Below are 25,331 nucleotides of genomic sequence, written 5' to 3' on the forward strand. Positions count from 1 at the left end.
TGTGCCAGTATTAAAGATGTGTGCCACCATGGCCCCAAGATACTCTTTAAGAAACCTTTGATTCACTAAGTGACTAGCATTGAAAATAACCTAGAAAGAAAATATCACTGATTATCAAAATAAAAATTCAAAAGCAAATAAGCTAGCGCTTGTCTTGAAAAAGGAAGCAATGGTGTTCTTTGCAGGATAGAGATTACAGGGCAGACAATGTGAGCTACTCTTGAAAGTACATTAGAAACTTTTCAACATAAGTTGTAGTTCTGCAGCTTTTAAAATTTCATGTTTATTCATATTTTTCAAAATATATGTACATAAAAAAGGAAGATTTACAACAGGAAAGATTGCCTTACATGCAACACAAATCCCAATGACTCATGATGGGATCTCACAGGTTAGGATCCAACTCAAGCCCATTTTCTCAAACCCGTTTCCCAGCCATAGGTAAGCTGTGGGGATCCTAGGAGACACTGCAAGTGGAATGAATCTCAAACAAACACCTTCTCCTCTAGCAGCATGTAAGCCAGAGGATATACATCAAAAAGTTTAAGACAATTAAAATACCAAGTGGCACAGGGAAAGAATAAATGATAAGCAGAAACTGTATTTCTCAAGTAGAAAGCTAGTGCTATTTTACACAACCTCACAATCCTAAAACAAATACAAAAAGAGGGTTAGGTAGTACAGCTTCATTTGCTTTTTCCCCCCTCCTCTCTTCTGTTAAAATATCTCAAAAACGAAACCATTTGCCTGATATCAAAAGTACTATGGAAAGAATGGGGGGGTGGGGGTGGGGAATGACCCACTCACAGGTAAATCTGAAATCTGGTTATTTTAGCAAATTACATGTTTTACCACTTAACATTTCTACATTAGTAATAGGAACTCTCAAACAGGGACTGACAAAGCATGCCCCAAGTATTAAAAATATATCTAGACATTTGATGGAGAATATTCTGTCATTTTTGGTAATATAAGCAACACCAGAAATCAGATTCCACGTATTCCTGTACTTCCCCTTCAGTCAAAAACCAAGTGGTGCAGACAACTTGTGCTTGCTGTTAAGGGAACAATGCTCTGGGGAGTAAAGCGCGCTTGGCAGTTGGTCAGAGTGACCAAAGGAGCTGAGGTCTTCACAATCTATGGGATCGCAGAGACTGGGGCTTCTTTCCAAAGCTAAAATGTCTCTGGCTCAAGCTGGAGAGAATGTTAGTGGAGTGACTTTACAGCCAGGGTTAATCATCACAGCTCTAACAAGTCTCCAGGCAGGAGGCAATGCCTTTCTGACAGTGTGCCTGTCTCCTCTTGACTTCCAGCACCAGACCTGTTGGTGCTCACTACAAAGTCTTTGCAACTGTTTAACTTGAAGGAGTGGGGAAAAAAAAACCCAAACAGGACCGTTAAAAAAAGAGAGAGCATGAAGGTCAGGGTTAAGAGGAGCAAAAGAACAGGGTAGTTACCTAGTTCAGCGAAGTCCAGGATTATGGCAGAAATTAAAATGATGACGAGGCAGGCACTGAGAACAGCACCTAAAGCTAACAAATGACTACATTGGTTTGTTTATATTCCTTCCACAAAGTTCATATGGGAAGAAAAAATTTAAAAGCATTATAACTAAAACAAATGCACACTGACCTTATAAAATAAGATTTTGAATTCCATCATGATACCCTTTTTCCTATAAAATTTACTTTTTTGCCTTGAAAGACTTCTTCATGGTAGATTTGCCCTTGCTGGGCAGCTTCACTTCCTTTCTTGCACTGGCCATAGGCTTTTTGGAGGAGCTCCCACTAGGCTTCTTGATAACTGAGGGTGAGGGTCTGGCTTTCTTGGCAGGGGTCTTGGCCTTGGGGGGAGCTTTCTTAGGCAGTGGTCTCACTTTCCCCCTCTGGGCAGCAGGGACTTTACGCGCAGGCTTGGATGCTCTCTGCTTCATAGAAGCAGCCTTCCCTTGAGACCTGGCTGGTGTTTTCTTCTGTAAGCTGTGAGAACAAAAGAATAAATGTATCACCAAGTGTAAGTGTTACTTTGCCAAGCCAAGTTCCTTTTGCTTAAAAAAAAAGTAGCTCATATAGAGATCACTATTTTAAAAACAGAAATTTGACTAATTTCTCAATACAGGCTTCGTACAAATTTAACTGATTCATAAGTCTACAGCTCATTTCCTGGGACAATATGGAATTACTTATTTGAATAAGCTACAGACATGTATATTATGTTTGACCAAAGAAGACATCACTTATTCACACTGCCTGAAGTTCAGAGTCCTTGAATTTTCAAGGGAAAAGATAGTTTAAATATTACCCAAAGAATCTGAGAAGGATCTTAAGTGGTTAAAGCACATTTCTATCCTTCGCCCCTTTTAGTAGCACCACTTCTTTTGAGTGATACTGGACACACTCTAGGCTTGAGTATTCTACCAGGTCTTGCTTTACTTTTTGAGATAAGGTCTCAATAAATTGCCCACAGTTGCCATGAACTCCCACTCACTCTGCTTTAGCATCCTTAATAGCTGGAATTACAGGCCCAACTCCATTTTCAGCTCTGAGATATTTATTGTTCTGTCTCAGCAGATTCTTCACAGCATACCTTCTTTTAGGTGGTGGTTCTTCATCCTCAGAGTCTTCTGATGATTCATCCTCATCTTCATCTTCATCCTCATCTTCATCTTTAGAATCATCTGGCTCCTTCTTTGGAAACAGAACTCCTGGGCTAAGGTAGAAAAAAAGTAAAACACTGTCTCATGTAAAACAAGGAAAATGATGCGAACTCAGATGCCTGTCACCAGACTTGCCCACTTCTATTCAGACTCCTTCAAAATGTCAAGTTAGACTACAAGTATCTGTTTATAGTTTGACCTATTTTGGACATACATACAAAGCCACCATAAGTCTAGGAAAGTTCCACCTGTTTTACCCCCATCTTCCTATCACTTAGTTAAATGAATTATCACTATTAAGCAGTCAAAATTTTAGAGAAATCGGACAAGAAATTTACACTTGTAAACTCTTTTAAAACTTTTTTCTATTAGTAGTTCCAGAAAGAAAGCACATATATGACCTGACTATTCAGTTTACTATTTAGTGTCTGAAAGCTTACGCATACTTTCAATGAAGTAATGTCTACGTTTTAAAGGATAATTAGGTAAGAAAGTGTCAATGTAGAGTTGTTAAAGCAAAAGCCTCACAGCACAGGCTATGGCATTTTACTGGAAATAAAAGCCTAACAGTGTTCCAGCACCAACTCACAAAAAGATGTGTAGCTGCTAAGAGCTTCATGCATGTTTCTGTTTTGAAATTAAAAGACATTAGGAACAGGAGACAGGTTTTTCAAATAAAAGTTTGAAGAAGGCAGAGTTGCCCATCTGACTTTCTGGATGATTAATTAATATTTAATTCTCTGGCAATTTGACTGTTGCTACCATTTAAAAAGATAAAGAATGAACACCAAAATGACTCTCCAAGAGCTAGTGAAATCAGCAGCAATTCTAGGACAGCAGAAATGCCTGTTCTAATGAGAACCTTTTGGAAGTCATTACTTTCAGATAGTTCCAGGTCAGGGTAACAGTAATGAGGCAAGCTGTACTAACCCAAGCTTGTAATCCAGAAACAGACTCAAATCTATAGTGGCCAGTGATTCACTCTGTGAGCTCACCTGGGGTAATAGGGGAAGCAAAGCTGGAAGGTGCCGCTGAACCCCTTCCCAGAGATCTGTTCCATCCACCCATTCTTCTCACATTTCTGCAGAGTTTTTTTCAGCAAATGCACTTTACAAAAAAATTCAAAAATGAAAAAGGTTTATATATTCAGATTTGGTCATTCAACCACAATTAAATGTAAACCACGTCAACACTGATCACACATACTAACCAGTATATGTTACCTAAGTCCTTTATTCCTGACTGTATTCATTAGTTATAAAACAATTTTTGTGCCCACATATTTTGCAAGTTATATTGAAAAAGTAAAAGGAGACATTAGAATCCATGAGTCAATTTTTTTTTTCACAGAAAAGATAAACAAGTATTTAGAATGAAATCATTATCTTGAGTCTAGAGGTCAAGAGTCTTTTTCTTAGGTAAAGTAGGTAGCACGTAACTGGTTAATACAATTCTGAATCTAACTATTTAATTTACACTCATTCAAGTGTCTAACATGGAACCTCTAAGTTATATACCAATAATCACTTCAGAGTTACTATCTTTTTGTTTTGTTTTTTTGAGACAGGGTTTCTTCTGTGTAGCCCTGGCGGTCTGGGAACTCACTCTGTAGTCCAGGCTGGCCTCAAACTCATAGATATCCGCCTGCCTCTGCCTCCCTGAGTGCTAGGATTACAGGTGCCCAGCTGTGACTTCAGAGTTATATTTCAAAATGAGCAGGAGCTGGGGAGATGGCTCAGTTTGGTGCAGTGCTGGCTGTGTAAGCCTGAGGACCTGAGTTCAGTTTCTTAGCACACATGTAAACAACAGGCACAGCAGTGTGCACCCACAACCCTGTAACTAGGAGGTGGAGACAGATCCATGGAACCAATGACACACGCACCCCCACGCACACTAACTATTCATAGCACAAAAAGGATAAGCAGGGTAAATTTCTTACAAATAAAATGACAAAACAATGGAATAATTCCGGAGGACTCAAAATTCTCATTTGCATGCAAAGACACATCAAAAATATAAGAGACTTCAATTAATAAAAGATACTCTCAGCTGGGCAATCAATGGAGCACACCTTTAACCCCAGCATTTGGAAAGCAGAGACAGGTGGATCTCTAAGTTTGAGGCCAGCTGAAACTCACTACAGAGTGAGTTCCAGGACAGCCAGGGCACACATAGAAATCCTGCCTCAATAAATAAATAAATAAGTAAATAAACAAACAAACAAACAAACAAATAAATAAAAATCAACAAACAAAAAAAAGATAACCTCCTCAAAAAAAGACAGCTTCAGTGTAAATGAAAGTGAAAACATTGCTAAATAGGCGTCCTGGCTGGTTGTAGTGGTGTCTGTAAGGGCAGTTATTTGGGAGGTTAGGGCAGAAGGATTTCAAGTTCAAAGCCAGCCTGGACTAAGCCCCCCCAACCCCCCAGTTTCTCTGTGTATCCCTAGCTATCCTAGAACTTGCTCTGTCGTTTTCGCTCTGCAGGCTGGCCTAGACCTATCAGTGACCTATCTGCTTCTGCCTCTTGAGTGCTGGGATTAAAGGGGTACACCACCACCACCCTGCCTAGACTACTTGAAAAAGAAAGTTCTTTAGGCCAAGTGTAGCGGCAAATGCCTTTACTCTTGAGTATTCAGGCGGCAGGTGGAGTACTGAGTTGGAGGTCAGTTTGGTTTACACAGCGAGTTCTAGGTCAGCCAGCACTGCAAAGTGAGACCCTCTCTCAAATAACAAAAAACCCACATGCTTCAAAATTGTGTTTCTTTTATTTTATTGAGATGGGATGTTGCTTTGTTACCAGGTTGGCCTCAAACTACTAGTCTTGAGTGATCCTTCCAACTAAGCCTCACAAGTAGCAGAGACTATATTACCATCACATAAAGCAAAAATTAGTTAAATAAAATATACTAGTTTGTACTTTCTGTTAGTTACAGAATTTCCAGATTCTTTACATTAGATCTTTGCAATCTAGTAGCTCTTAATAAGGTGCTAACTTTGCCATTTTCTACCAGCACATGCAAAAATGCTGGTAGGTACTGAATTACAGACTAGTCTCTAATATCAAAACACTGCTTCTGGTAAATGTAATTTATTGAGATAAATACATCTTGTTATAGGGCTTAAGCCAATAATAACCTCTGACTTGGAAGTAATTGCAAATTAACAAGAAGTGCCAACCAGTAGTGCCAGTAAACCTAGCACTTGAAAGGCTGAGGCCTGAGGATTCTGAGTGCCAGCCTAGGTGAAACAATGATACATTATCTCAGACCTGAAACCTGTAAAGGACGGAGAGACAGACAGTTCAGACGTTAAAAGCGCTTTCTGTTTTTCCATAGGACCTGAGTTTGATCCCAGCACTCATATTCAGGCTGCTCAGAACCATCTGTAACTCTAGCTACAGGGGATCTAACACCCTGTTCTGACCTCAGCCGGTACCAAAAGACAGGTGCATATATTCACACAAACATACACACATATACATAAATAAAAATAATAAGCATGAAAATCAGTGAAAGGTAAGTCTTGATGACTTCTGTCAGTAATTAATGCTTCAACATTACCTTCTCTGTAAGAATATTCCTCTAGTCCTAGTTAAACGCACACACTCTTGACTCTTACTTTGGTAGTTAGAATTGGTCCCTGGGTGGTTCTCCAGGACATACTTCTTCAGAGCAGTGGTGGAGCAGGTCTTCGGTTCATTCATAGCAGCAATGGCAGACAAGATTGCATATTCCATCAGGCTTCCACCAAGTAGGGGTTTCTCCCCTGATTTCTTCAGCTGTTTTCCAAGGAGGAAGAGAAAAGCATCAAGACAACACTCTCCCAAAGCAGGTCAAGACAAGACTCCTCTGCACCAGGTGGGTCGGAGCTCCTGCATCAGCACAGATATGTTTTACAATGAATTATCGCATCAGGGACTCACCAGGTTTCAATCTAACAGAGAAGTCCCAACCCTCTTTTGGATATTTTCTTCTTCCATCAACCCCTCTAATCCTCCTAAAACAGTAATAGGTATTTTAAATCCTTAGGCCTTGTGCCATGAGAAATAGATAAATATTTAGGAAATCAAACACCAGAAAATTACATGGCCTAATTCCAGGCTGAGACTAAGAAATAATGATTAACAGCAGTAAAACTGGACATGGTGGCACATGCCTTTATTTCAGTAACTGGGAGGCGCAGGCAGGAGATTCTCTGTGAGTTTGAGGCCAGCCTGGTCTACAGAGTGAGTTCCAGGACAGGCAGGGCTACACCGAAAAAGCTTGTCTCAAAAAACAAAAAACAAAACAAAACAAAACAAAAGATTAGTAACAATAAGCCAAACAGGAAAAGAAAATGGGAATGCTGTATAGTACTGGCTTACTTATTGTTTTCAGACACAGTTTTGTCAGCAGACAGGAAGCCCTGTGTACAAATATCAACATCCCCTAAACGAGTGATGGTGGCATGTGCCTTTAACTCCAAGACTTAGTTAGGAGATAGGAATAGGAAGATCAGAAGTTCAAAGTAATTTCAACTATACAGAACGTTCAAGGCTAGCCTGAGTTATGAAAGTCCCTGTCTCAAAAACTAAAAAGCAGTAAAATCAGAAAAAATATTTCAAGTTCTATATTTGATATATCTGATCTCCTAACAAATGCCCAATTTTTACAATGGGCAAAAATAGTTCTTTTTTTTGAGACAGAATTTCTCTGTTTAACAGCCTTGGTTGTCCTTTGTAGACCAAGCTGGCCACAAACTCACAGAGATCCCCCTGCCTCTGCCTCCGAGTGCTGGGATTAAAGGTGTGTGCCACCATGCCTGGCTAAAGTAGTTCTTTCTACAACTATTTCAGGAAAGAAAATCAACAGGTGACCAGTAAGCACATAAAATGGTACTTAGCATCAGTAACCGTTAGAAAAATGCCCAGCAAAAAACCTGAAGCGAGAACACTTTATCCACAAGCATGGATCTTGTACCAAACAGACTAACAAGGTTGGAGAAACCACAGGTTCTGTGGAAATGTAAAATGGTGTAGTCCTGCTCTCTCTATGGCTACCAACTCTATTCCTAGCTACTGACTTCACTGGAAGAAAGCATGTATTTACACAGGGCACTTGGATACAAATGTATACATTATTAACTAAAAAAAATGGAAACAATCCACATGGATGAACTAGGTACTGACACAAGCTACTACAAGAAAAAAAAAAACCTCAAGACATTATGCTAAACAGACAAGCCAAACATCAAAAGGCCACACAATGAATGGTTTCTTCTGTATAAAATGTGAAGAAAGGTCAGCAGATCTTATAGGTTGTCTGAAGCTAGAAGTAAAAATCACAAGTGACTACAACAGTCACAAGATATCTTTTCAGGGAAGCAGCAGTTTCCAAAACTCAACTCTGGAGACCGTCACAACACTGAAAATTTACCAAAAATGGGTTAATCATAAATTTTAATTTAAATCAATAAAGCTGCTAAAATAATCTACCATTCACTGAGTTTTGCTGTAGAATCAAAAAGTAATATCCGTAATTATCTGAAAATTATCTTAAAATATTCTTTCTCTATTTCTGCACAAGGCCAGCCTATCTTCATAAACCAAAAAAACATTAAATAAAGCAACTTAAGGTAGACATTAAAAATATTAGCAAAAAAAAAAAATTAGCAAACAAACAAAAAAAATTAGCAAACATGTAAAAAGTATTTTTTTAACCAGTTTTCTGAAGACACAGCTATTTTTCATAAAAAGTACATGATTTAGCATGTAAAAGGTTTAGTATTGTGGGATTGTTTGTTTTATATTTTTGTTTATTGCTACATATCTATGGCATTCCTGGTATTCATTATATAGAGCAGACTTACCTTGAATTCATGGCAACTCTCCTGCCACAGCCTTCCCAGTGCTGGGATTAAAGCATGAGCCACTGGTTACTATTATTTTTATGTGAACTAACTTAAAAATACAGGTTTTGGTTTTTGGGTGTTTTTTTTTTTTTTTTTTTGGTTTTGGTTTTGAAACAGGGTGTCAAGCAACCCAAGCTGTCTTTCATCTCAATACAGAGCCAAAAGAACTCCAAACATGATTCTCCTGCTTTCACATCCCAGTATTCTGCACGTAGGCAGCTTAGACAGTTAATGTAAATGCCTTTCCCAGCACTCAGGAGGCAGAGACAGGCAGACTGCAATCTGGTCTGCAAACTGAGTTAGTTCCATTTATTGTTAGTTAATTATATGGATACAAAGGTGTGTGGAGGTCAGAAGACAACGTGAAACAGTTGCTTCTCTAGTTCTACCACATGGGTCCTGGATCATCAGACTTGGAGGCATGCACCTTTACCTGCTGAGTTACCTTGCAAATTCTGTTTATTTTTTGAGACATGACTTCACTATGTAGCCTGTGATAGGCTTGGGATTACAGGTGTGTGGCACCAGGCTTGGTTCCGAGTTTTAATTTATAATTTAGTAAATACTGATAGATGTTAACACTTATAGACAAAACCTTTAAGGGTCTTCAGCACAGTCTGAGAATAAAAGAGGTTCTGAAACTCAACCAGCTCTCAACAACCAAGATTCTAACCTGGAATGTCCCCGAAGCGCCTTTACCAGTTATCTGCTCTAACTGGCCCCTCTCTACTGCTCTCTGCAGAGCATTCTTCAACAACTGGGGCCTGCAGAGAAAAACAAAAAATAGTGATAAATATGTCAATGAAAGAATAGATACAGGGCTACTTCTAAGATCTAAAGTTATAATCCCTATTATGGGTCAAAATGAACAAAAACAGAATAATTGCAGGTATCCTAGACAAACAGAACTCCTTTCCTCCTAAAGAAGCTGTTACTGACATATACATGATCCCAATAATACAGTACAAACTTTCAACTCAGATTCCCAGATACCATGTAAAAGCTAAGTGGTGTGGGGGTCCACCAGTATTTCCAGCTTACAGGAGGCAGGAAAAAAAAAAACAACAAAAAATCCTCTTGGAGTAAGCTGGCTAGCTGGACTAGTCAAAGGGTTCAGTGGCTCAATCAAGATGGACATTCAATATTAACTTCAGACCTATGTTTTTACACATACATTTGAACACACAAACACATGCCTCCATACATACTCCAAATGCACATGCACACAGGAGCTCAGTGTGGTGCTACACACTGTGAGCAGATCTCTTGGGAGGAGGAAGCACGGATTAAAAGCTCAAGACAATCCAGTTACAAAGCAAGTGTGTGGCCATCCTGGGCTACATGAAACCATCTCAAAACTAAACAATAAAAGAAAAAGAATTACAGGCGGTTCTCTGTAACTACACATTCTGCAGGAGCAACCAAATCAATCCTGGATCAAAAACATTTGGTGGGGGGCTACACTTATACTGAATACACACTTTTCCCTTATCACTATTCTATATATTATAAACCTATTTATATTACAATTATATTAGGTATTTTAAGTGTTCTAGGGAAGACTTAAAGTATACAAGAGGAGGGCTGGAGAGATGGCTCAGCAGATAAGACCACTGTCAGCTCCTCCAGTCCTAAGTTCAAGTCCCAGCAACCACAACTGTTATACTGGAATCTGATATCCCCTTCTGGCATGCAGGTGTACACACAGATAAAATAGAATAAAATAAATAGAATAAAATAAAAACAAGAGGAGAAGATGGGTGGTACAGGCCTATAATACCAGCTACTTAGCAGGGTGACACAGTACAATAACAAGTTTAAGGCATGTCTAGGCAATTTAATGCAACAATGTCTCAAAATAAAACGTCTAAAGGCCAGGAACAGTTAAGTGGTAGAGGCTTCTTTAGCATACATGAGGCCCTAGCTTCAGTTTTCAGTACTGAAAAGTAAACACACAGAAGCCAGGAGTAATTCTGCTATTCAGAAGGCAGAAACTCAAAGATTTTGAGTTTGATGGTAGCCTACCCTACACAGTGAGCTCCTATCTTAAAAACAACAGAAATTATACATAAAGATGCACATCGTATCACTCAGACAGAACAATGTAAAACATAAGCTTGACTATTTGTAAAACTTTGGTATCAAGGAGGCTCCTGGAACCTGACTGAGGGACATCTAGACTCTGTAAGGATCATGTAGTTTGGGTTTAAAAACCAAACGAGGAGTTGGGGATTTAGCTCAGTGGTAGAGCACTTGCCTAGCAAGCGCAAGGCCTTAGGTTTGGTCCTCAGCTCTGAAAAAAAAAAAAAAAAAAAAAACCAACTAAAAACCAAACAGAAGAACATTACCAACAAAAACCTGTACACGTGACATGAAAACATGGGGAATTAAGATAACAAAACAACAAACAAAAAGTTTTACTTCTGGCTCATTCCAAAGAAACCCTTAAGTATTTCATCTATGTCCTTTCTCAAGAAGGGGCTCAGGAAACAGCATGCACTGCTTTCAAGTCTAGGCAACAGTTAATACCTGATGTCCACTCGAAGCTTAGGGTAGTACTGAGACACGTATTTCCTGATGAGACTATAGGAAGCTTCTTTAGGTTCACAAAGTCGAGTAAAGGCCAACGGGAGAATATCTTCCAGTTTGACCTGTGGTTCTGGATCCACTGCAGAGCCCTTCTGCAACAGAGCATCAAGGTTACAATCAATACAGAACAGACAGCTGCAGCCCACATTCTACCTACAACTCCAGGGCTTTCCTGAATCACTGTCAAATCAATTGGCAAACAGAAAATTACTTTCTCCCATATTCAAATAAATCAGAGTATGGATTGTAGCAGTTGTCAGGTAATAATTTCAGATTCAAAGAGCAAAACATACACACAGAAATCAAAAGGAAGAGAGTCAGTTATTTAAAGGTCTACTTCATTTTCAGAAACAGAATTAAGTACAGCAGCAGGCAGCACACTACCAACACCACTTCTCAAATGCTATAAAGTTCTACTTAAAAAAGGTATGAGGCTGTGCCTGGTGCCATGTGCCTTAGTGCCAGCATTCTAAAGCTGAGGCAGAGGCAAGCAGATCTCTATGAGTTCAAGGCCAGCCTGGTTTACACAGTGAATTCCAGGATAGCAAGGGATATGTAGAGAGATCTGTCTCAGAAATAAAAATTAAATTAAAATTTAGAAGGTATAAAAGTTTCAGAGGTGTAAGAATGAGACAACTCATAATTTTAATCACTAACACAAATATTATTTCATTTTTTAATTTCTAGCCATATTTTTTAATCAATGAAACTGTGTTGTGGGTGTTAGTATTTACAGAAATGAGACAAAAAGTGATCTGAGTACAGTGTGGGGTTTAGGCAGAAATGTATGTATCTCTTCTAGCTAAAATACAGTTCACAAAAAATAGTATAAATCATACAGCTGTCCATAATTCAATATAAGGTACTGAAGAGCACTGGCTTAACAAAGATGGAGTGCTAAGGTTTGCAATATGGCTATTCTACTCACTAGTTTGGAGAAATTACTTACAAGCTCTCCAGCCCTTAACAGAAAGGCTGCACTTCCAACAGTGCTACTCACATGGGCAGGCACACCATCAATGCTTGATCTTCAGTGTACTTCAGTACTTCAACACTCACTCAAACTGCAGCATAGACTTACCTTTCTGTTTTTGGATTTCTGAGGTGTTTTTCTTGATTTCTGAACCATGACAAAACTGCCAGATGCACCTTTTCCTTTTACCTAAAGTAAATGGAATCTGAGTTATTCCAATACTGAGTTAGTAACTTCACACTACAGGGTAAGAGCGCGTGGTGCAAAGGCTAATGTGAAGTGCTCCTGAACTCTGGAAAGGAAAGAACGGTGGAGCTGAGGAGGCAAGATTGGGACGGGACACCAAGCAGTCAACCCTGGACAACCCTGTCATTCAGGCTTATCTGATCAAACATTTCACACAAATAAATGGATTTTTATTAATCACATAAAAAAGTAACCTCCACACAATAGGGACCATTTTGTTCACTGATGGACCCATAAGTACCCAACACAAAGAATACACTCAATATATTATTTGTAACTGTCATTTGCTACTTTGTGGGTTCTTCTTTCTTCCACCCTTCCAACCCTCTAACACTACATAAAAGAGAAAAATGGGTAAGAGCAAAGGAAACAACATTATCATTAGATTACTTCCTGCTGATAGGGGTGTTGCAGACCTTGAAGCAAGCTTGTTCTTTTTGTTGTTTCTTCCTTGCACACTACAACAAACTGACCAACAGCCAACAGCTCTCCTCCCCTAGAAGGCCTAGCATTTATAAAAAGTCCCCAGAATTCTAAACATCACACAATCGCAGAAACTATTGGCAGCTGGCAAAATCATGGTCCTGCTAGAGCACGAGGCATCAGTCAGCTGCTGCAAAGCAGCCTCACATTTTATCCACACCTGGGATTAAGATGAAAACATATTCTTACAATATTTCTGTGAGTGGTTTTTTTTTTGTTTGTTTGTTTGTTTGTTTTAAGACAGGGTCTATCTGTGTAGGCTTGGTTATACTGGACTCATTCGCAGATCAGGCTAGCCTCTAACTCACAGAGATCCACCTGCCTCTGCCTCCCTGAGTGCTGAGATTACAGGCTTGAGCTAAAAAGCCCTGCTACTTGTTTTTTTAAAGAAACCAAAATTCCCACTACATATATCTGCAGAATTAACTACTCCCTGAGAGTTCCTAAGCAAAACTGAACTGTCTGACTACCATAGAACTAAACCCATCATACTCTGTAGAAAACTATCAGAGAACCACATTAGCTCTGGGAATGTGATAAACTAGATCTTAAGACTAGCTCTTTGTGCTACCATGGGATCTTAATGGTCATTTTTCTCACTGTGAGCGTCTGAAGAGTACTTAATGAGATAAGGGCCATTTTTGCCTAAAAGACTGTTACGATTTTTTTCTCAAGGCAGTATGACCAGGACATTGTGTATGATCAGGGTTTTAGCTGGAGCTGCAACATCCATCCTAAGCTGTTTCAACTAGAAGCAATACTTTGAAGAACTAAGCAAAGTAGCACAGATATGTCTGAAACCAGTGTTCAATTCAGGCTTTATCTTATGCTCTTTAGCTCCCCGGTGTTAATAGTTTATGTAATAAATAATTGTAAGGTGAATATACCTACAAGCCAATTTTTTGTTTGTTTGTTTGAGACAGGGTTTTTATGTCTAGCTTTGACTGTCCTATACTCACTTTACAGACCAAGCTGGCCTTGAATTCACAGAGATACACTTGCCTCTGCCTACCCTAGCGCTGGGATCACAGGTGTGTGCCACCACACCAGGCTTCTACAAGCCAATTTTTAACTAACCAGTTGAGTTACATAAATTCCACTTGAGAGCTAAGAAAAAACTAAGATAAAAGCCAGTAATCTTCTATGGTAATAACAGTTATTCCTTAACCTTGTTATTTTCAGAACCATGTAATTTCAAGCATAAGCCAGTCTCCAAAGACAACAAACAGAGAAAAATCACACAGCTATATTGCTTCTATTACAAGTAACCTACAAAGGTATCTGTCATTAGGGCTCTGAGGCCTGGCCTCACATAGTAAGACTAGGTCTGGCTGAATTACTTCAAAGTCATACAGCTCACTTTTAACAAAAGAAGGATATACATAACTACTGCTATAAATGGACTTAGCATAGCTGATACATGAAGTAATCTCATTTTCTATGGTGGTTTAGTACCTGTTTGATGACGCCTCTGTTTAACTCTCTTTTCAGTGCTTGCTTAAGGAGATAGCCCCTTCTCTCCAGATCTAGAGAAGGGTACTTATGAATGATGTATTTCCGAATAGCCACCACTGATGCACCACTCTTCTGGAAGCATGCCTGCAAGATTTTCAAACCATACATATAATATTAGTTATTTCTTTTATTAGAGACTCTGAATCATTTTCTAAATAAATTCTTTTAGAAGTGAACTTAATGGTAAAGTGGTAGGAAAAAATGAACAATGCTTCAGGCAGCTCAACTTAAGCTTGTAAAGGCTGTGGAGAAATAACACTAACAAGCACTTCTGCAACAATTTTAATTTTTCACAATCACATGAACTTCCAGATATGGTGGCTCACACCTATAATCTCACCACTCACGAGTCAGAGGTAGGTGCATCTCTGCAAATTCAAGGCCAGCCTGGATTACAGAGTGAGACTGTCTTTAAAAACAAAACAAAACAAAACAAAACAAAAACATTCAAGCCCTAAACCATAATGAAAATCACTTTTCCACTTCAATGCTAGTCTGTATTTATGTAACCATTTTGATTGTCAACTTGATAGAATCTAGAATCACCTGACAGGCCTTTTGGCATAACTGTGAGAGACAATCTGAAGTTAACTGACATGGAAAGACCCACCTTAACTCTGAGTGGGGCCAGTCCCTGGGCAGGACTCATAGGCTATTTAGAGGAGGATCTGAACAAATGTATACATCGCCTTCTGCCTAAAGATGTAAAGCCACCACCCGATCCCTCCCTCTTCCCTTCTTATTTTGAGATAGTTTTGACTGTCCTGATCTATGTAGAGCATACATCTTTCTTGAATTCACAGAGATCCACCCGCCTCTGCCTACTAGGTGCTGGGATTAAAGGCATACAACCTCTACACCTGACACAATCACCCATTTCAAGCTCCTGCTGCCTTGATGGTCAGTCCATGAGGGGCAATACTTTGAACTGAGAACTAAAACAAACCCTTTTTTGGTGCTAGAGATGACTCAGCAGTTAAGAGCACTTGTTGATCTTGCAGAAAACGTATGTTCAGTTCCTATCACCCATATAGCAACTACCTGCAATGCCAGTTCCAGGGGAACCAATGACCACTTCTGGCTTCTATGGGCTCCAGACATGCAATAAGGTGATGTATATATGCACATATACACAGGCAAAACACCCATACACATAAAAATGAATACATCTTAAAAAAAACAGAAATGCCCAGCAGTGGTGGCGTATGCCTTTACCCCAGCACTCAGAGGGCAGAGCTGGGTGGATCTCTGAGTTCGAGGCTAACCTGCTTTACAAAGTGAGGTCCCGGACAGCCAAGGCTACACAGAGAAACCCTGTCTCAAAATCAAAAACAATCAAACCCCCCACAAACTCTTCCATAACTTGCTTTGACAGAGTATTTTATCACGGAAACAGGAAAATAGATCTTTAGCATTAAAGTGAAGAAAATACAACAATCCTATCATAATAGAACCAGCCCATTTTATGAAAGGAATTTCAGTACACCAGGATTTCTCTCAGGCTTTCTTTGAATATGACTCAAAGACAATCCAGATGAATGAGATAAAACTGGGTTCATAAAAAGCACAGACTCAGGGGAGTTTTGAGTAAAAATGAAGATATTTTATGATTTCTATCTTATTTAGACAAATGTCTACAGAAAAATGAATACCTGTCACAAAGGCAATAAATGATTTATTTCTTTTAAATGCTGTATCTGCTATCTAATAGAACAGATTATCAATTTCTGTAGTGCTATTTTCTATGAACTCAACACTGACACCTTTTCATTTTCACTAGGTGATCACTTCTCATACACACACACACACACACACACACACACACACACTTGTTTTAGGTAGTGTCAGGAATATGACCTAGGGCTTTGAATACCATAGGTAGTTCTAATATCTGGACCAAATAAGCTATTTCTAAATAAGGAAAAGATGAAGAGGGTAAACTTCAGTGAATTGCATGCTTCAAATAATAACTTGCCTTAATGGCCTCAGTTAGGATTGCATCCATCTTGGGCCGTGGGGAAGAAGCCATCGGTGTTTGTTTCTGGGCCCTGGCTAGCTGGCTGGCAGACAGAGTAGCCCAGGAAGGTATCGTTTTTTTCACTTTCTTCTCCTTTTCTTTAGTGTGATCTTTCTCACTTAAAAACAAAGAGTTTTCATTATGCAAGATGAACTCTTAAGAAAGAGGAACAGTCAACATTTTGTACTCAAGGATCTCACACATTTACATTCCAAACCAGAAGACTATACATACTTTAGAGGAAACCAGAATCTGTACTGAACATGTGCAACTTTTCCTGTTATTAGTCACTAAGTAACACAGCACAGCAACTGTATACAAAGCACTCACACCTAATATTAGGTATTAGAAGTAACATATAGGTAGTTTCAAATATACAAGAGGATACACCTAAACTTACATGAAACACTAAACTAACTTACAGAAAGGACTTGAGCACCTATAGATCTTGGTATTATAGGGGTCCTAGAACCAACGGTCCTCTAACACCAACGGATAATTATATAAAGAAAAAAGAAGACAACAGAGGGAGAGCCATGTGCAGGGCTGTAATCCCAACACTCAGGAAACACAATATCCCTAGGTTCGAGACTAAACTAGCCTAGGCAAGTTCCAGGACAGCTACAGCTACAAAATGAAACCTTGTCCTAGGGGAAGAAAGTTGTAAAACAAGTAAAATCTGGACTAGAAAGTTGGCCCAGCGGTTAAGAGCACTGGCTGCTTCTCCAGAGGACCCAGGTTCAATTCCCAGCAGCCACATGGCAACTCACAACTTTCTGTAACTCCTCTGACACCCTCACACCAATATACATAAAATTAAAATAAAATAAAAAACAAGCAAAAATTTACAAGATATAACATTAAAAACTTCCTGGTACTGTAAGTGAAATTCCTCTTAGATAAGAGCTAGACAGATGTTTCTCTTATGCACAAGAAAGAGCAATCACATTAAATGACAATAAAAACAAAGTAAACATTCTGCCTGTAGAGATGGCTCAGAGATAAGAGCACCTCCTGCTCTTCCAGGGAACCTGGGTTTGTTTCCAGCACCAACAAAATGGCTCACAACAATCTTCCCAAGGAATCTAACACCCTTTTCTGGCTTCCATGGCACTAGCCATGCACATGCTCAAATAGCATACATATAACCATACATATAAAAAATATATATATAATAAAATAATAAAAACCAGTAAGCATTACAACAGATGCAATTGAATATGGAAAAAGAACTTAAAAGTCCCAAGTATATGTTTTTAGCATGTGATGTCTCAGTTATCTAAATAGTAAAACAACATCAACTAGCTTCAAAGTAAAGAATAAAAAATTTTGGACAAGAATAAAAAAATTTTGGATGCATGCCTGTGATCCCAGCACTCGAGGAGGCAGACACAGGAAGATCTCTGTGAGTTCAAGGCCAGCCTGGTCTACGAAGCAAGTCCAGGACAGCCAGGGCTGCACAGCGAAACCCTGTCTCCAAAAACAAAAAAACCAAAGGACAGGTGGTGGTAGTGCACGCCTTTAATCCCAGCACTTGGGAGGCAGAGACAGTGGATCTCTGAGTTCAAGGCCAGTCTAGTCTACAGAGCAAGTTCTAGGACAGCCAGGTCTACACAGAAAAACCCAGCCTCAATAAACAAACAAACAAACAAATAGATAAATAAATCCCCCTAAAACTGGAGCTGATGTAAAATTCATTGTAAGTAATAACAGCAATCCACTCACCTAACAGAAGTATGGCATAGCCAATAAAAAGCACAGATCTTACTCTTAAGAATATGGATAAAAGATTTCTTAAGAATGGGAAAGATATAACTATTACAATTCTGTTTAAAGATTATGTGTGTTTGTGCACGTGATGTGGGTGCTCATGAAGGCAAAGATCAATGTTAGCTGTCTTCCTCATTTGCTCTCCACCTTAAAAAAAAAAAAAAAAAAAAGGCCAGGCATGGTGGCAAATACCTGCAACTTCAGCAGTGGCATGAGGGCTCTTACCACAAGGTCAAAGCCAACACAGTCTACATAGGGAGTTCTAAGTTAGCTAGCGGTACATAGTGAGATCTGCTCAAAAATGTCTGTCCCCTTTTTACCTAAGAAAAACAAAGCAACTGAAAACAACTGCCACCTTTGCACACAGATAAAAATCATCAACCAGAAATCTCACTTGCAGAGCTCACTCACTAGACAGACCGCTTATGTTGCTCCTGAAATGAGGTAACTATTACTCTAACAAGCACATAAAAACAGTTCACTAGTGGCACAGAGGTACAAACAAATGGTGAAGTGTCTTTCAAGTAAGGTTTCTGTAGTTACTTATCATTTCTTACTGAGATTCCATGAAAGCTTAAAACGTATCAAATGTTCCTTAAACAATTTCTAAGCACAAACATACACAATAACTTTTTCAAATAGTAATTTTAACAACTAAACCCAAACAGTAAATACCTAGCATAAACAGATGTGCTGGCACATTCACACAATCTGACTGAAGTCCTTCTATACAGTCTTCAATCAGCAAGAAAGCATAAGGCCTTACTCTTTTTTGGTTTCCTCAGCAGACTTGGTTTCTTCCTTCTCTTCACTCTCAGGTTCCCCCTTGGGCTGCTCTGCCTCACTAGATGTAGCAGGTGGAGTCTCAGTCTCTTGCTCTTCTACAGTAGAAATAGATTCCTCTGAACTTCCATCTGGTTCTAAAATATAAGGTAAGCATCAATTAGATATAGTAGACCCTCCCAAGCCACCTCATAGTCAATAAAAGTCAAAGACATGTTACTTAACAGAGCTGCCAATTGTTCCAATTAAAGGACACATTCTGAAATGAACCACGTCTTTGGAGTATGAGTGCTACCTGCCACTGCACTACCTGTGCCTGGCACCGTCTTCAAGTGTGTGGTTTTGTCTCAATTTTTTGTTTTTTTAAGACAGGGTTTATCTGTGTAGCCTTGGCTATCCTGGAACTCCTCTACAGACCAAGCTGGCCTCAAACGCAAAGAGATCCACTTGCCTCTGCCTCCAGAATGCTGAAATTAAAGGCATGGGCCACCACACCCAGCCTCCAACTATTCAAGCGTTTATACAGTCCGTTATGTGAGAGAATACCCAACACTGCATGAAGTGGGTATGGTAGCTCACATGGTATCCCCAGCACTTAGATACAGGTGAGGACAAGAGTTCAAGGTCACACTTGTCTACACAGCAAGTTCAAACTCTGTTTTAAGAAATAAAGTTTTAAAAGAAGTAAAGCCTAAAATTTAAATATAAGTGAAAATTCGTCATTTCTTATGAGTGAGCCAAGAATGTAAGAAGTGTTTTGTGATGGTCAGGGGGATAGTGTCATGTTATAGCCCCGACTGGCCTCAGATTCAAAGCCACCTTTTAGTCTTCATAGTCTCATGCATCATGTTGCTACTCAGCCTGTAAACTGATCTGTAGAGCTGCAGGGGTAACCAATACACTTGCCCAAATTACTTTTAAACTCTGACTCTCACGTTCCCTTCTGCCTTAGGCATGGGTGCCCAGATTAGATATAGCACTTAAGGATTTTGAGACAGAATCCAGTTTCAAAGAAAAAGCCCTGACAGGTGTGCTCATTCCTGTAAAACCAAGATGTGCAAGGGAAAAGAACAAAGGAAAAGGATAAAAAAAGAAAGCAAAAAGGTCACAAGAAAAAGACTAACAGGTAGCAAGAACATGAGGCTAGAATAAACAGCGGGAGGAACACCATTTCCCCAGGCTGACACTCTTCACATGGTCCCGCATGGTACACCAATAGCTCAATTGTTTAACACTTTATCATGAACAAGACAATAACTACAGTTGAAGAGATTTATGGAGTACTTCAAGTTGAAGTGTTTTGCCTTTTTAAAATTGTGGCTGCTTTACCTGGCTTTTCTTCCTCTCCTTCAGCAAGCTTGCTTTTGGGTGGAGTTTCCCGGGTAGAATTCACAGCTCGACGAATTGGCATGGTGCTATCTTCTGCCTTCTAAAAAAGCAGATGCTCATAATCACACAGGTATAGAGTTCTTTTCTGTCTCTCTCAAGGGACCTAACTGGGTGTTAAAGATGTAGGAGAATTCTTCAAATTAACTCCAGAATCTGATGCAAATTACTTTTAAGAAGTTTTTTTTTTAAGTGACACAATTTTATTTTGTTGTTTTTTACTTTTTCGAGACAGGGTTTCTCTGTGTAATCTTGGCTGTCCTGGAACTCACTCTGTAGACCAAGCTGGCCTCGACTCAGAGATCCCCCTGCCTCTGTCTCCCAAGTGCTGGGATTAAATGTATGTGCCACTACCACCCAGTGTGAAATACAATAAAAATATTTAAAATATTTTAGATAGAACTTCAAATGGAAACAGGTATAGGTAATTTGGACTGGATTTAGAAGGTTGAAAGTTTTATAAGGAATTTGAGGGGAAGGGGAAGACGAAAAGAGCTTTTTATCTACGAAGAACCCAGCAGAGCCTGAAGTCAAGGGTTGATCCAAGAGTGAGCTTCAAGAATGTATCAGCCCCTACCTCACCTAACTTGTCCGCGTGGATCAGCTGAGCTCCTACTATAAGAGGGAGTGCCTTAGGATGGACGAGTTCACCTTGAGACATATCAGTTGCCATTTAAAATAATTTCTAGGCCTGAATACTGGTCAAACTCTGAAGCCTCTGCTGTTAATCACAAGGGTTTTTCCTAATGGCTTCAGTGTGGTGAAGAGTCAACCTAAAGCACAGAAAAGACTTGGTGTGAAGATCAACAGAAACAAAACCAAACAAAAACGTCTAAATTCAGTATTTCAGAAGGAATTAATAAAACTATAAAACTTTTAAGTTACAGATGACTTATTATTAAAAAGACAACATTATTAACATATTAATGTAAAGCAAGACTAAGATGAATGCATAAGCCACAGCAACTTTGCAATTTCCCTAAGAACAAAGGCAGCAAGGACAGGAATGGGTTAAGGAATCACTCCAACCCCTCTTGCCATATTCCAGAATTCAGGAAGATTAAGGGCAGAGTCTAGCCAAGAATCAGTTTACAAGATGACTTTGTTGTTATCATTCGCATGGGGTCAAGAAAATTAACTGGAATTTCTAACTCCATCTCAAAAAAGTAAAAATTTTTTTCTCACAAAAAGGAAAACAAAGAATAAAACTACCACTGAGCACTTAACACTGGAGAACCTCCAGAGCCAGGGGGTAAGTTTAGATTACCATCTAGAAGTGTACATCCAAGACCTTATCCTAGTGTGACATAAGCAAATGCATATAGGAAAAAAGCATAATCAAATATCCACACATAGAGCACACATGCCTGTGATCCTAGAACTCAGAAAGCTGAGGCAGGAGGGGATACATTCTGAATTTTGAACTCTGAGCTAAAGGACAAGATCTTAACAAGTGAACAAACAAATCACAAATAAACTTCATGTAGCCAATGAAATTTACCTCATCATCAACAGCCCTGTGTCCTTAAAAAGAAAAAGGACAAAACAAACAAAAAAGTATTCTGGGTGGGTTGAGGAAGATGGTTCATTGGGTATTTAAGCATGAGGACAAAAGCTGCTGTGGTGGTACCCATCTACTACCTCAGCACTGGGAGGCCCAGGCAGGCAGATCCCTCAAGTTCAGCCAGCCAGTGCAGCTGAAATGAGGTCCAGGTTCAGTTTGAGAGACCCTGTCCCAAAAATGTAAGACAGACAACAACTGAAAAAGACTCCAGTCTGTGACCTCTGGCCTCCACACATTATGTGTACACAATGCCCACAACTCTTATCTAGACCCTGATAGTCTATAATAAAATTCCTTAGACACACATACACACACACACTCAGGAGATACAGGCACTTACGAACAAGCCTGACCACCTGACTGATCCCTGGTCTCCATAGGGTGGTTATGAGAACCTACTACTGAAGATTGTCTTCTAACCTTAATGTAGGCATGGTGGTGAGAACATGCCCCACACTTAACACCCCAAATAAATGCATGTAGTTAAAAAAAAAAAATAAAGCGCTTATAGTTATTTGGGGAAATTTTTAAAAACACCTGCCTGAGCTCTTAGTTTATTCACTAAAGGCCAACCCATAGTATTTTGTCCTTCTATAAGAAGTTAGTGGGTTGTTAGATTAATTTTGTTTACTTCTGAGATCCGGTTGTAGCCCTGGCTGCTGAGGAACTGTGCACACCAGGTGGGCCCCAAATTCACAGAGATCCACTTGCTTCTGCCTCCCAAGTGCTGGGATTACAGGCCTGTGCTACTATGCCCAGCTTAAAATCACTTTTCATTAACAGCTAAGAGAGCCATGGATGATTAGCCATGACTGCCTTAATTAACATTACCAGTGACCCTTGTAACTGAACTTTTTGTTCAGCACTCTGAATGATTCGACCTTTTAGACAGCTGTATTGAGATATATATATTTGGGGTTGGAGGTGGTGGTCATGTATTACGCATTGGCTTCAAACTTGCTATGAAGCAGAGGATGACAGAGCTCCTAACTGGCCTCTCCAGTGCTGCTATTACAGCTGCAAGCTGCTCTGAAAACGTGAAAACAAAGAGTTTTGTTTTTTTTTCCTTCTACTCAGCCATGATACAAAATTGACTGCCTAAAAGATAACAGGGTCAGAATGGGAGTTCAACAAGTATTTGTTAAAAAATGAAAATTACGTTTTACCTGAGTTCATATGGTATGAAAACCAAAATAAATTTTCAGCTATGGTTTATAAAGTTCTCTTGTGGTTTTTTTGGGTTCTTTTTAGTTGAATGCTAGAATAGTAACACGACTTACTTTTAACAAGGGAAATGCTTAAGTTGTTTTATTACAGGCAATAAAGGACTTGCAGAAGTAGAAAGCCCAGTTCCATGGCAGTAGAAAGAGCAGTAGGTCTGGGCTGCAGCACACATTTCAAATTACTGCTATCCTTTAGAATCTTGTGTTTTTAGGGGAAGCACTAGCATTTCATAAGTCACCATAAACCTCCATGTAATATGCTCACTTTCTGATGTCACTAATAGAGCACTAAATACCTCATAAAGCGCCCAGTCTTGAGCTTTCTCACTACACTAAGATAAAGCCTCATGATTGTTGGCAATTTTCCCACCTCCCTGATCACCATGTACTGATGTCTATCACGGCAGGGCACAGAAAATACATGGCTCCACACGCTGGAGGGAAGACTTGCATCGACATGGGTTTCACTAACTTCCTAGTCAACTTTCATTCGGCCATCTCCCAAGTAAGTTTGAAAACTAGGGCCAAAAATACAATCTTCACACGGTTACATATGAACTCCGAGGTGATAGTTCACAGTAGTATCCCGGGCACTCGCACTCCAGGAGTCTGAAGCAGGATCACAGTGAGTCCCAAGGAAGCATGGGCTAACTACAGGGAAACAACCTCAAAAACAAAACAAAACCGGAGACCAGATTTGAACAATTACTCGGAAACTGAAAGAGATACGTTTTGGAAAAAAAAAAAAAAAAAACAACAAAACCTTGTGGCAGTTTCACATCTAATCGCTTCTAGGCCTTTAAGCTAAGATCAGGTGCAGAATGGCTCTCTAGCCACATTTCATGTCATTGTAAGATGCTTGCGAATAAGGTCCAGGTCTAGTAAGACTCGCTCTCCAAAGCAATGGACAGTCGGAGAAGCGACGAGCACTTCAGGCCGTGCGGGAGGGCTTAGCTTCAAGGGCGTTAAGGAAGGTTTGTTAAGTCTGGTTAAGTCTGGATCAGCTGGGGCCTGGGCATGAGACGGCTGACACTGACAACCCTGTCTGCGTCAGCCTGGGAACACGGAAGCGCAAGGCCGTCAGGGCGGCGGCGGTAGCAGCAGCGAAGCAACAGCGCCCACAGAGGCCGAGCATCGCCCAGAGGAGCAGCGGAGACAAAGGCGCGAGCGGTCGCAAGACACAGCCGCGGCGGCGGAAGCGCAGAGCGGGCGGAGCGGGGGCCGGGCCCGACGCAGAGCTGCTGAAGGAGGCGGCCGAGGCTCGGTGCAGAGACCGCTCCGCGATCGAGTCCCCGCGGGGCCTCAGCTCTGCACACTCACCACTCGGAGCTCCGTAATGGCGGCGGCGGCAGCAGCGGGGGCGGAGAACCCGGGGGGGCGGGCCCGCCGCAGCCAGTCACTACAGCCGGCATCTTTCGAACCGGCTTGGAGACCGTTGAGAGCAGGCTGAGTGGAGGGCGCGACGGAAGTCGGGCCACGGGCCTCTGAGCATGCGCGAGCCCGCAGCCAATAAGGGCGCCGCGGCGCACACCGGAGCATGCGCGCTGGGACGCGGCCGAAGGGGGGGAAGGGGGTTCACGACCAGGGAAGAGCTGCCCCTCCTCCCCAAATCCAAACAAAACAAGGGCGGGAGCGCGCGCCGCAGGGCCCGTGAGGCCTGCGCGGCAGGGGCAGGGGCCAGGTGGCAGGCGCGACGCGAGAGGGCGCAGCGGCCGCGGTGGGCGGACAAAAGGCGACGGTTCTCGGGCCCCGCGCCCCGCCCCCTGCGCCCGGGCAGCGGCGTCAGCGACCAGGCCCGCGGCCTCCGCCGCTCGCGCCCGGGGCCCGCGCCCACTCCCCGCGCACCGGGTCCGTCCCGCGTTACCTCTGAGCTCCGGCGACCCGGCGCCCTCGTCCCGTGCGGCCCCTTAGCGTTGCGGCCGACCGTCGAAAGCCGACCGCCGACTACGACACCGCTGTCCTCCAGGCCGGGCACCGCGAGCTCTGCCGCCCCGCCCCCCTGCCCGCGGCCTCGCGCGCGCGCGCCCCCGCGCCGGCCCCGCCCCCCGCGCGCTCCCTCGACGTGGGGCCCGGGCGGGCGCGCGGGGGCGCGACAGGGCGCTGGGGGACGGCGGGCAGCGCTGGGCACAACGCTGCTGGGAGCTTCCTGGCTGCCTCCTTGTGCGCTTGGCGCGGTCTCGGTCACCGACCCCGAGTCCTTCATGTTTGGGGTTCCAGCCTCCCTTCATCCCTGAA

At 41.2% G+C, this 25,331-nt stretch overlaps 1 protein-coding gene across 13 annotated transcripts; it reads right to left on the minus strand.

Annotated features, from left to right (window-relative positions):
• Window positions 1–252: 252 nt before the first annotated feature.
• Window positions 253–25,099, minus strand: Hp1bp3 (heterochromatin protein 1 binding protein 3). Of its 13 annotated transcripts, none has more exons than XM_021630776.2 (13): window positions 24,961–25,099; window positions 20,887–21,082; window positions 20,253–20,352; window positions 18,907–19,060; window positions 16,329–16,488; window positions 14,294–14,437; window positions 12,218–12,298; window positions 11,077–11,228; window positions 9,221–9,311; window positions 6,277–6,436; window positions 3,652–3,763; window positions 2,587–2,709; window positions 253–1,979 (listed from the first exon to the last, which is right to left on the minus strand). In XM_021630776.2, exons 2-13 carry the CDS (start codon window positions 20,980–20,982, stop codon window positions 1,685–1,687), a joined length of 1,668 nt encoding a protein of 555 aa, XP_021486451.1. In that variant the 5' UTR covers window positions 20,983–21,082; window positions 24,961–25,099; the 3' UTR covers window positions 253–1,684. The 13 variants fall into 13 exon arrangements, with proteins under 13 accessions (XP_021486451.1, XP_021486452.1, XP_060235213.1 ...); XM_021630777.2 differs by lacking the exon at window positions 24,961–25,099 and adding an exon at window positions 24,417–24,546; XM_060379230.1 differs by lacking the exon at window positions 24,961–25,099 and adding an exon at window positions 23,860–23,878.
• Between the last annotated feature and the right edge of the window lie 232 nt (window positions 25,100–25,331).

This window comes from Meriones unguiculatus, chromosome 3 (assembly GCF_030254825.1).
Source record: "Meriones unguiculatus strain TT.TT164.6M chromosome 3, Bangor_MerUng_6.1, whole genome shotgun sequence".
Lineage (NCBI taxonomy): Eukaryota > Metazoa > Chordata > Mammalia > Rodentia > Muridae > Meriones > Meriones unguiculatus.

Coding starts and splice junctions, on each gene's coding strand:
- Hp1bp3 (XM_021630776.2), bottom strand. CDS start 20,982: ATGGCAACTGATATGTCTCAAGGTGAACTCGTCCATCCTAAGGCACTC. Junction 14,438..16,328: donor TCCTAACTGAGGCCATTAAG/GCAAGTTATTAT, acceptor AAAATCTTGCAG/GCATGCTTCCAGAAGAGTGG. Junction 9,312..11,076: donor AAGCTTCGAGTGGACATCAG/GTATTAACTGTT, acceptor TTTTCTCTGCAG/GCCCCAGTTGTTGAAGAATG.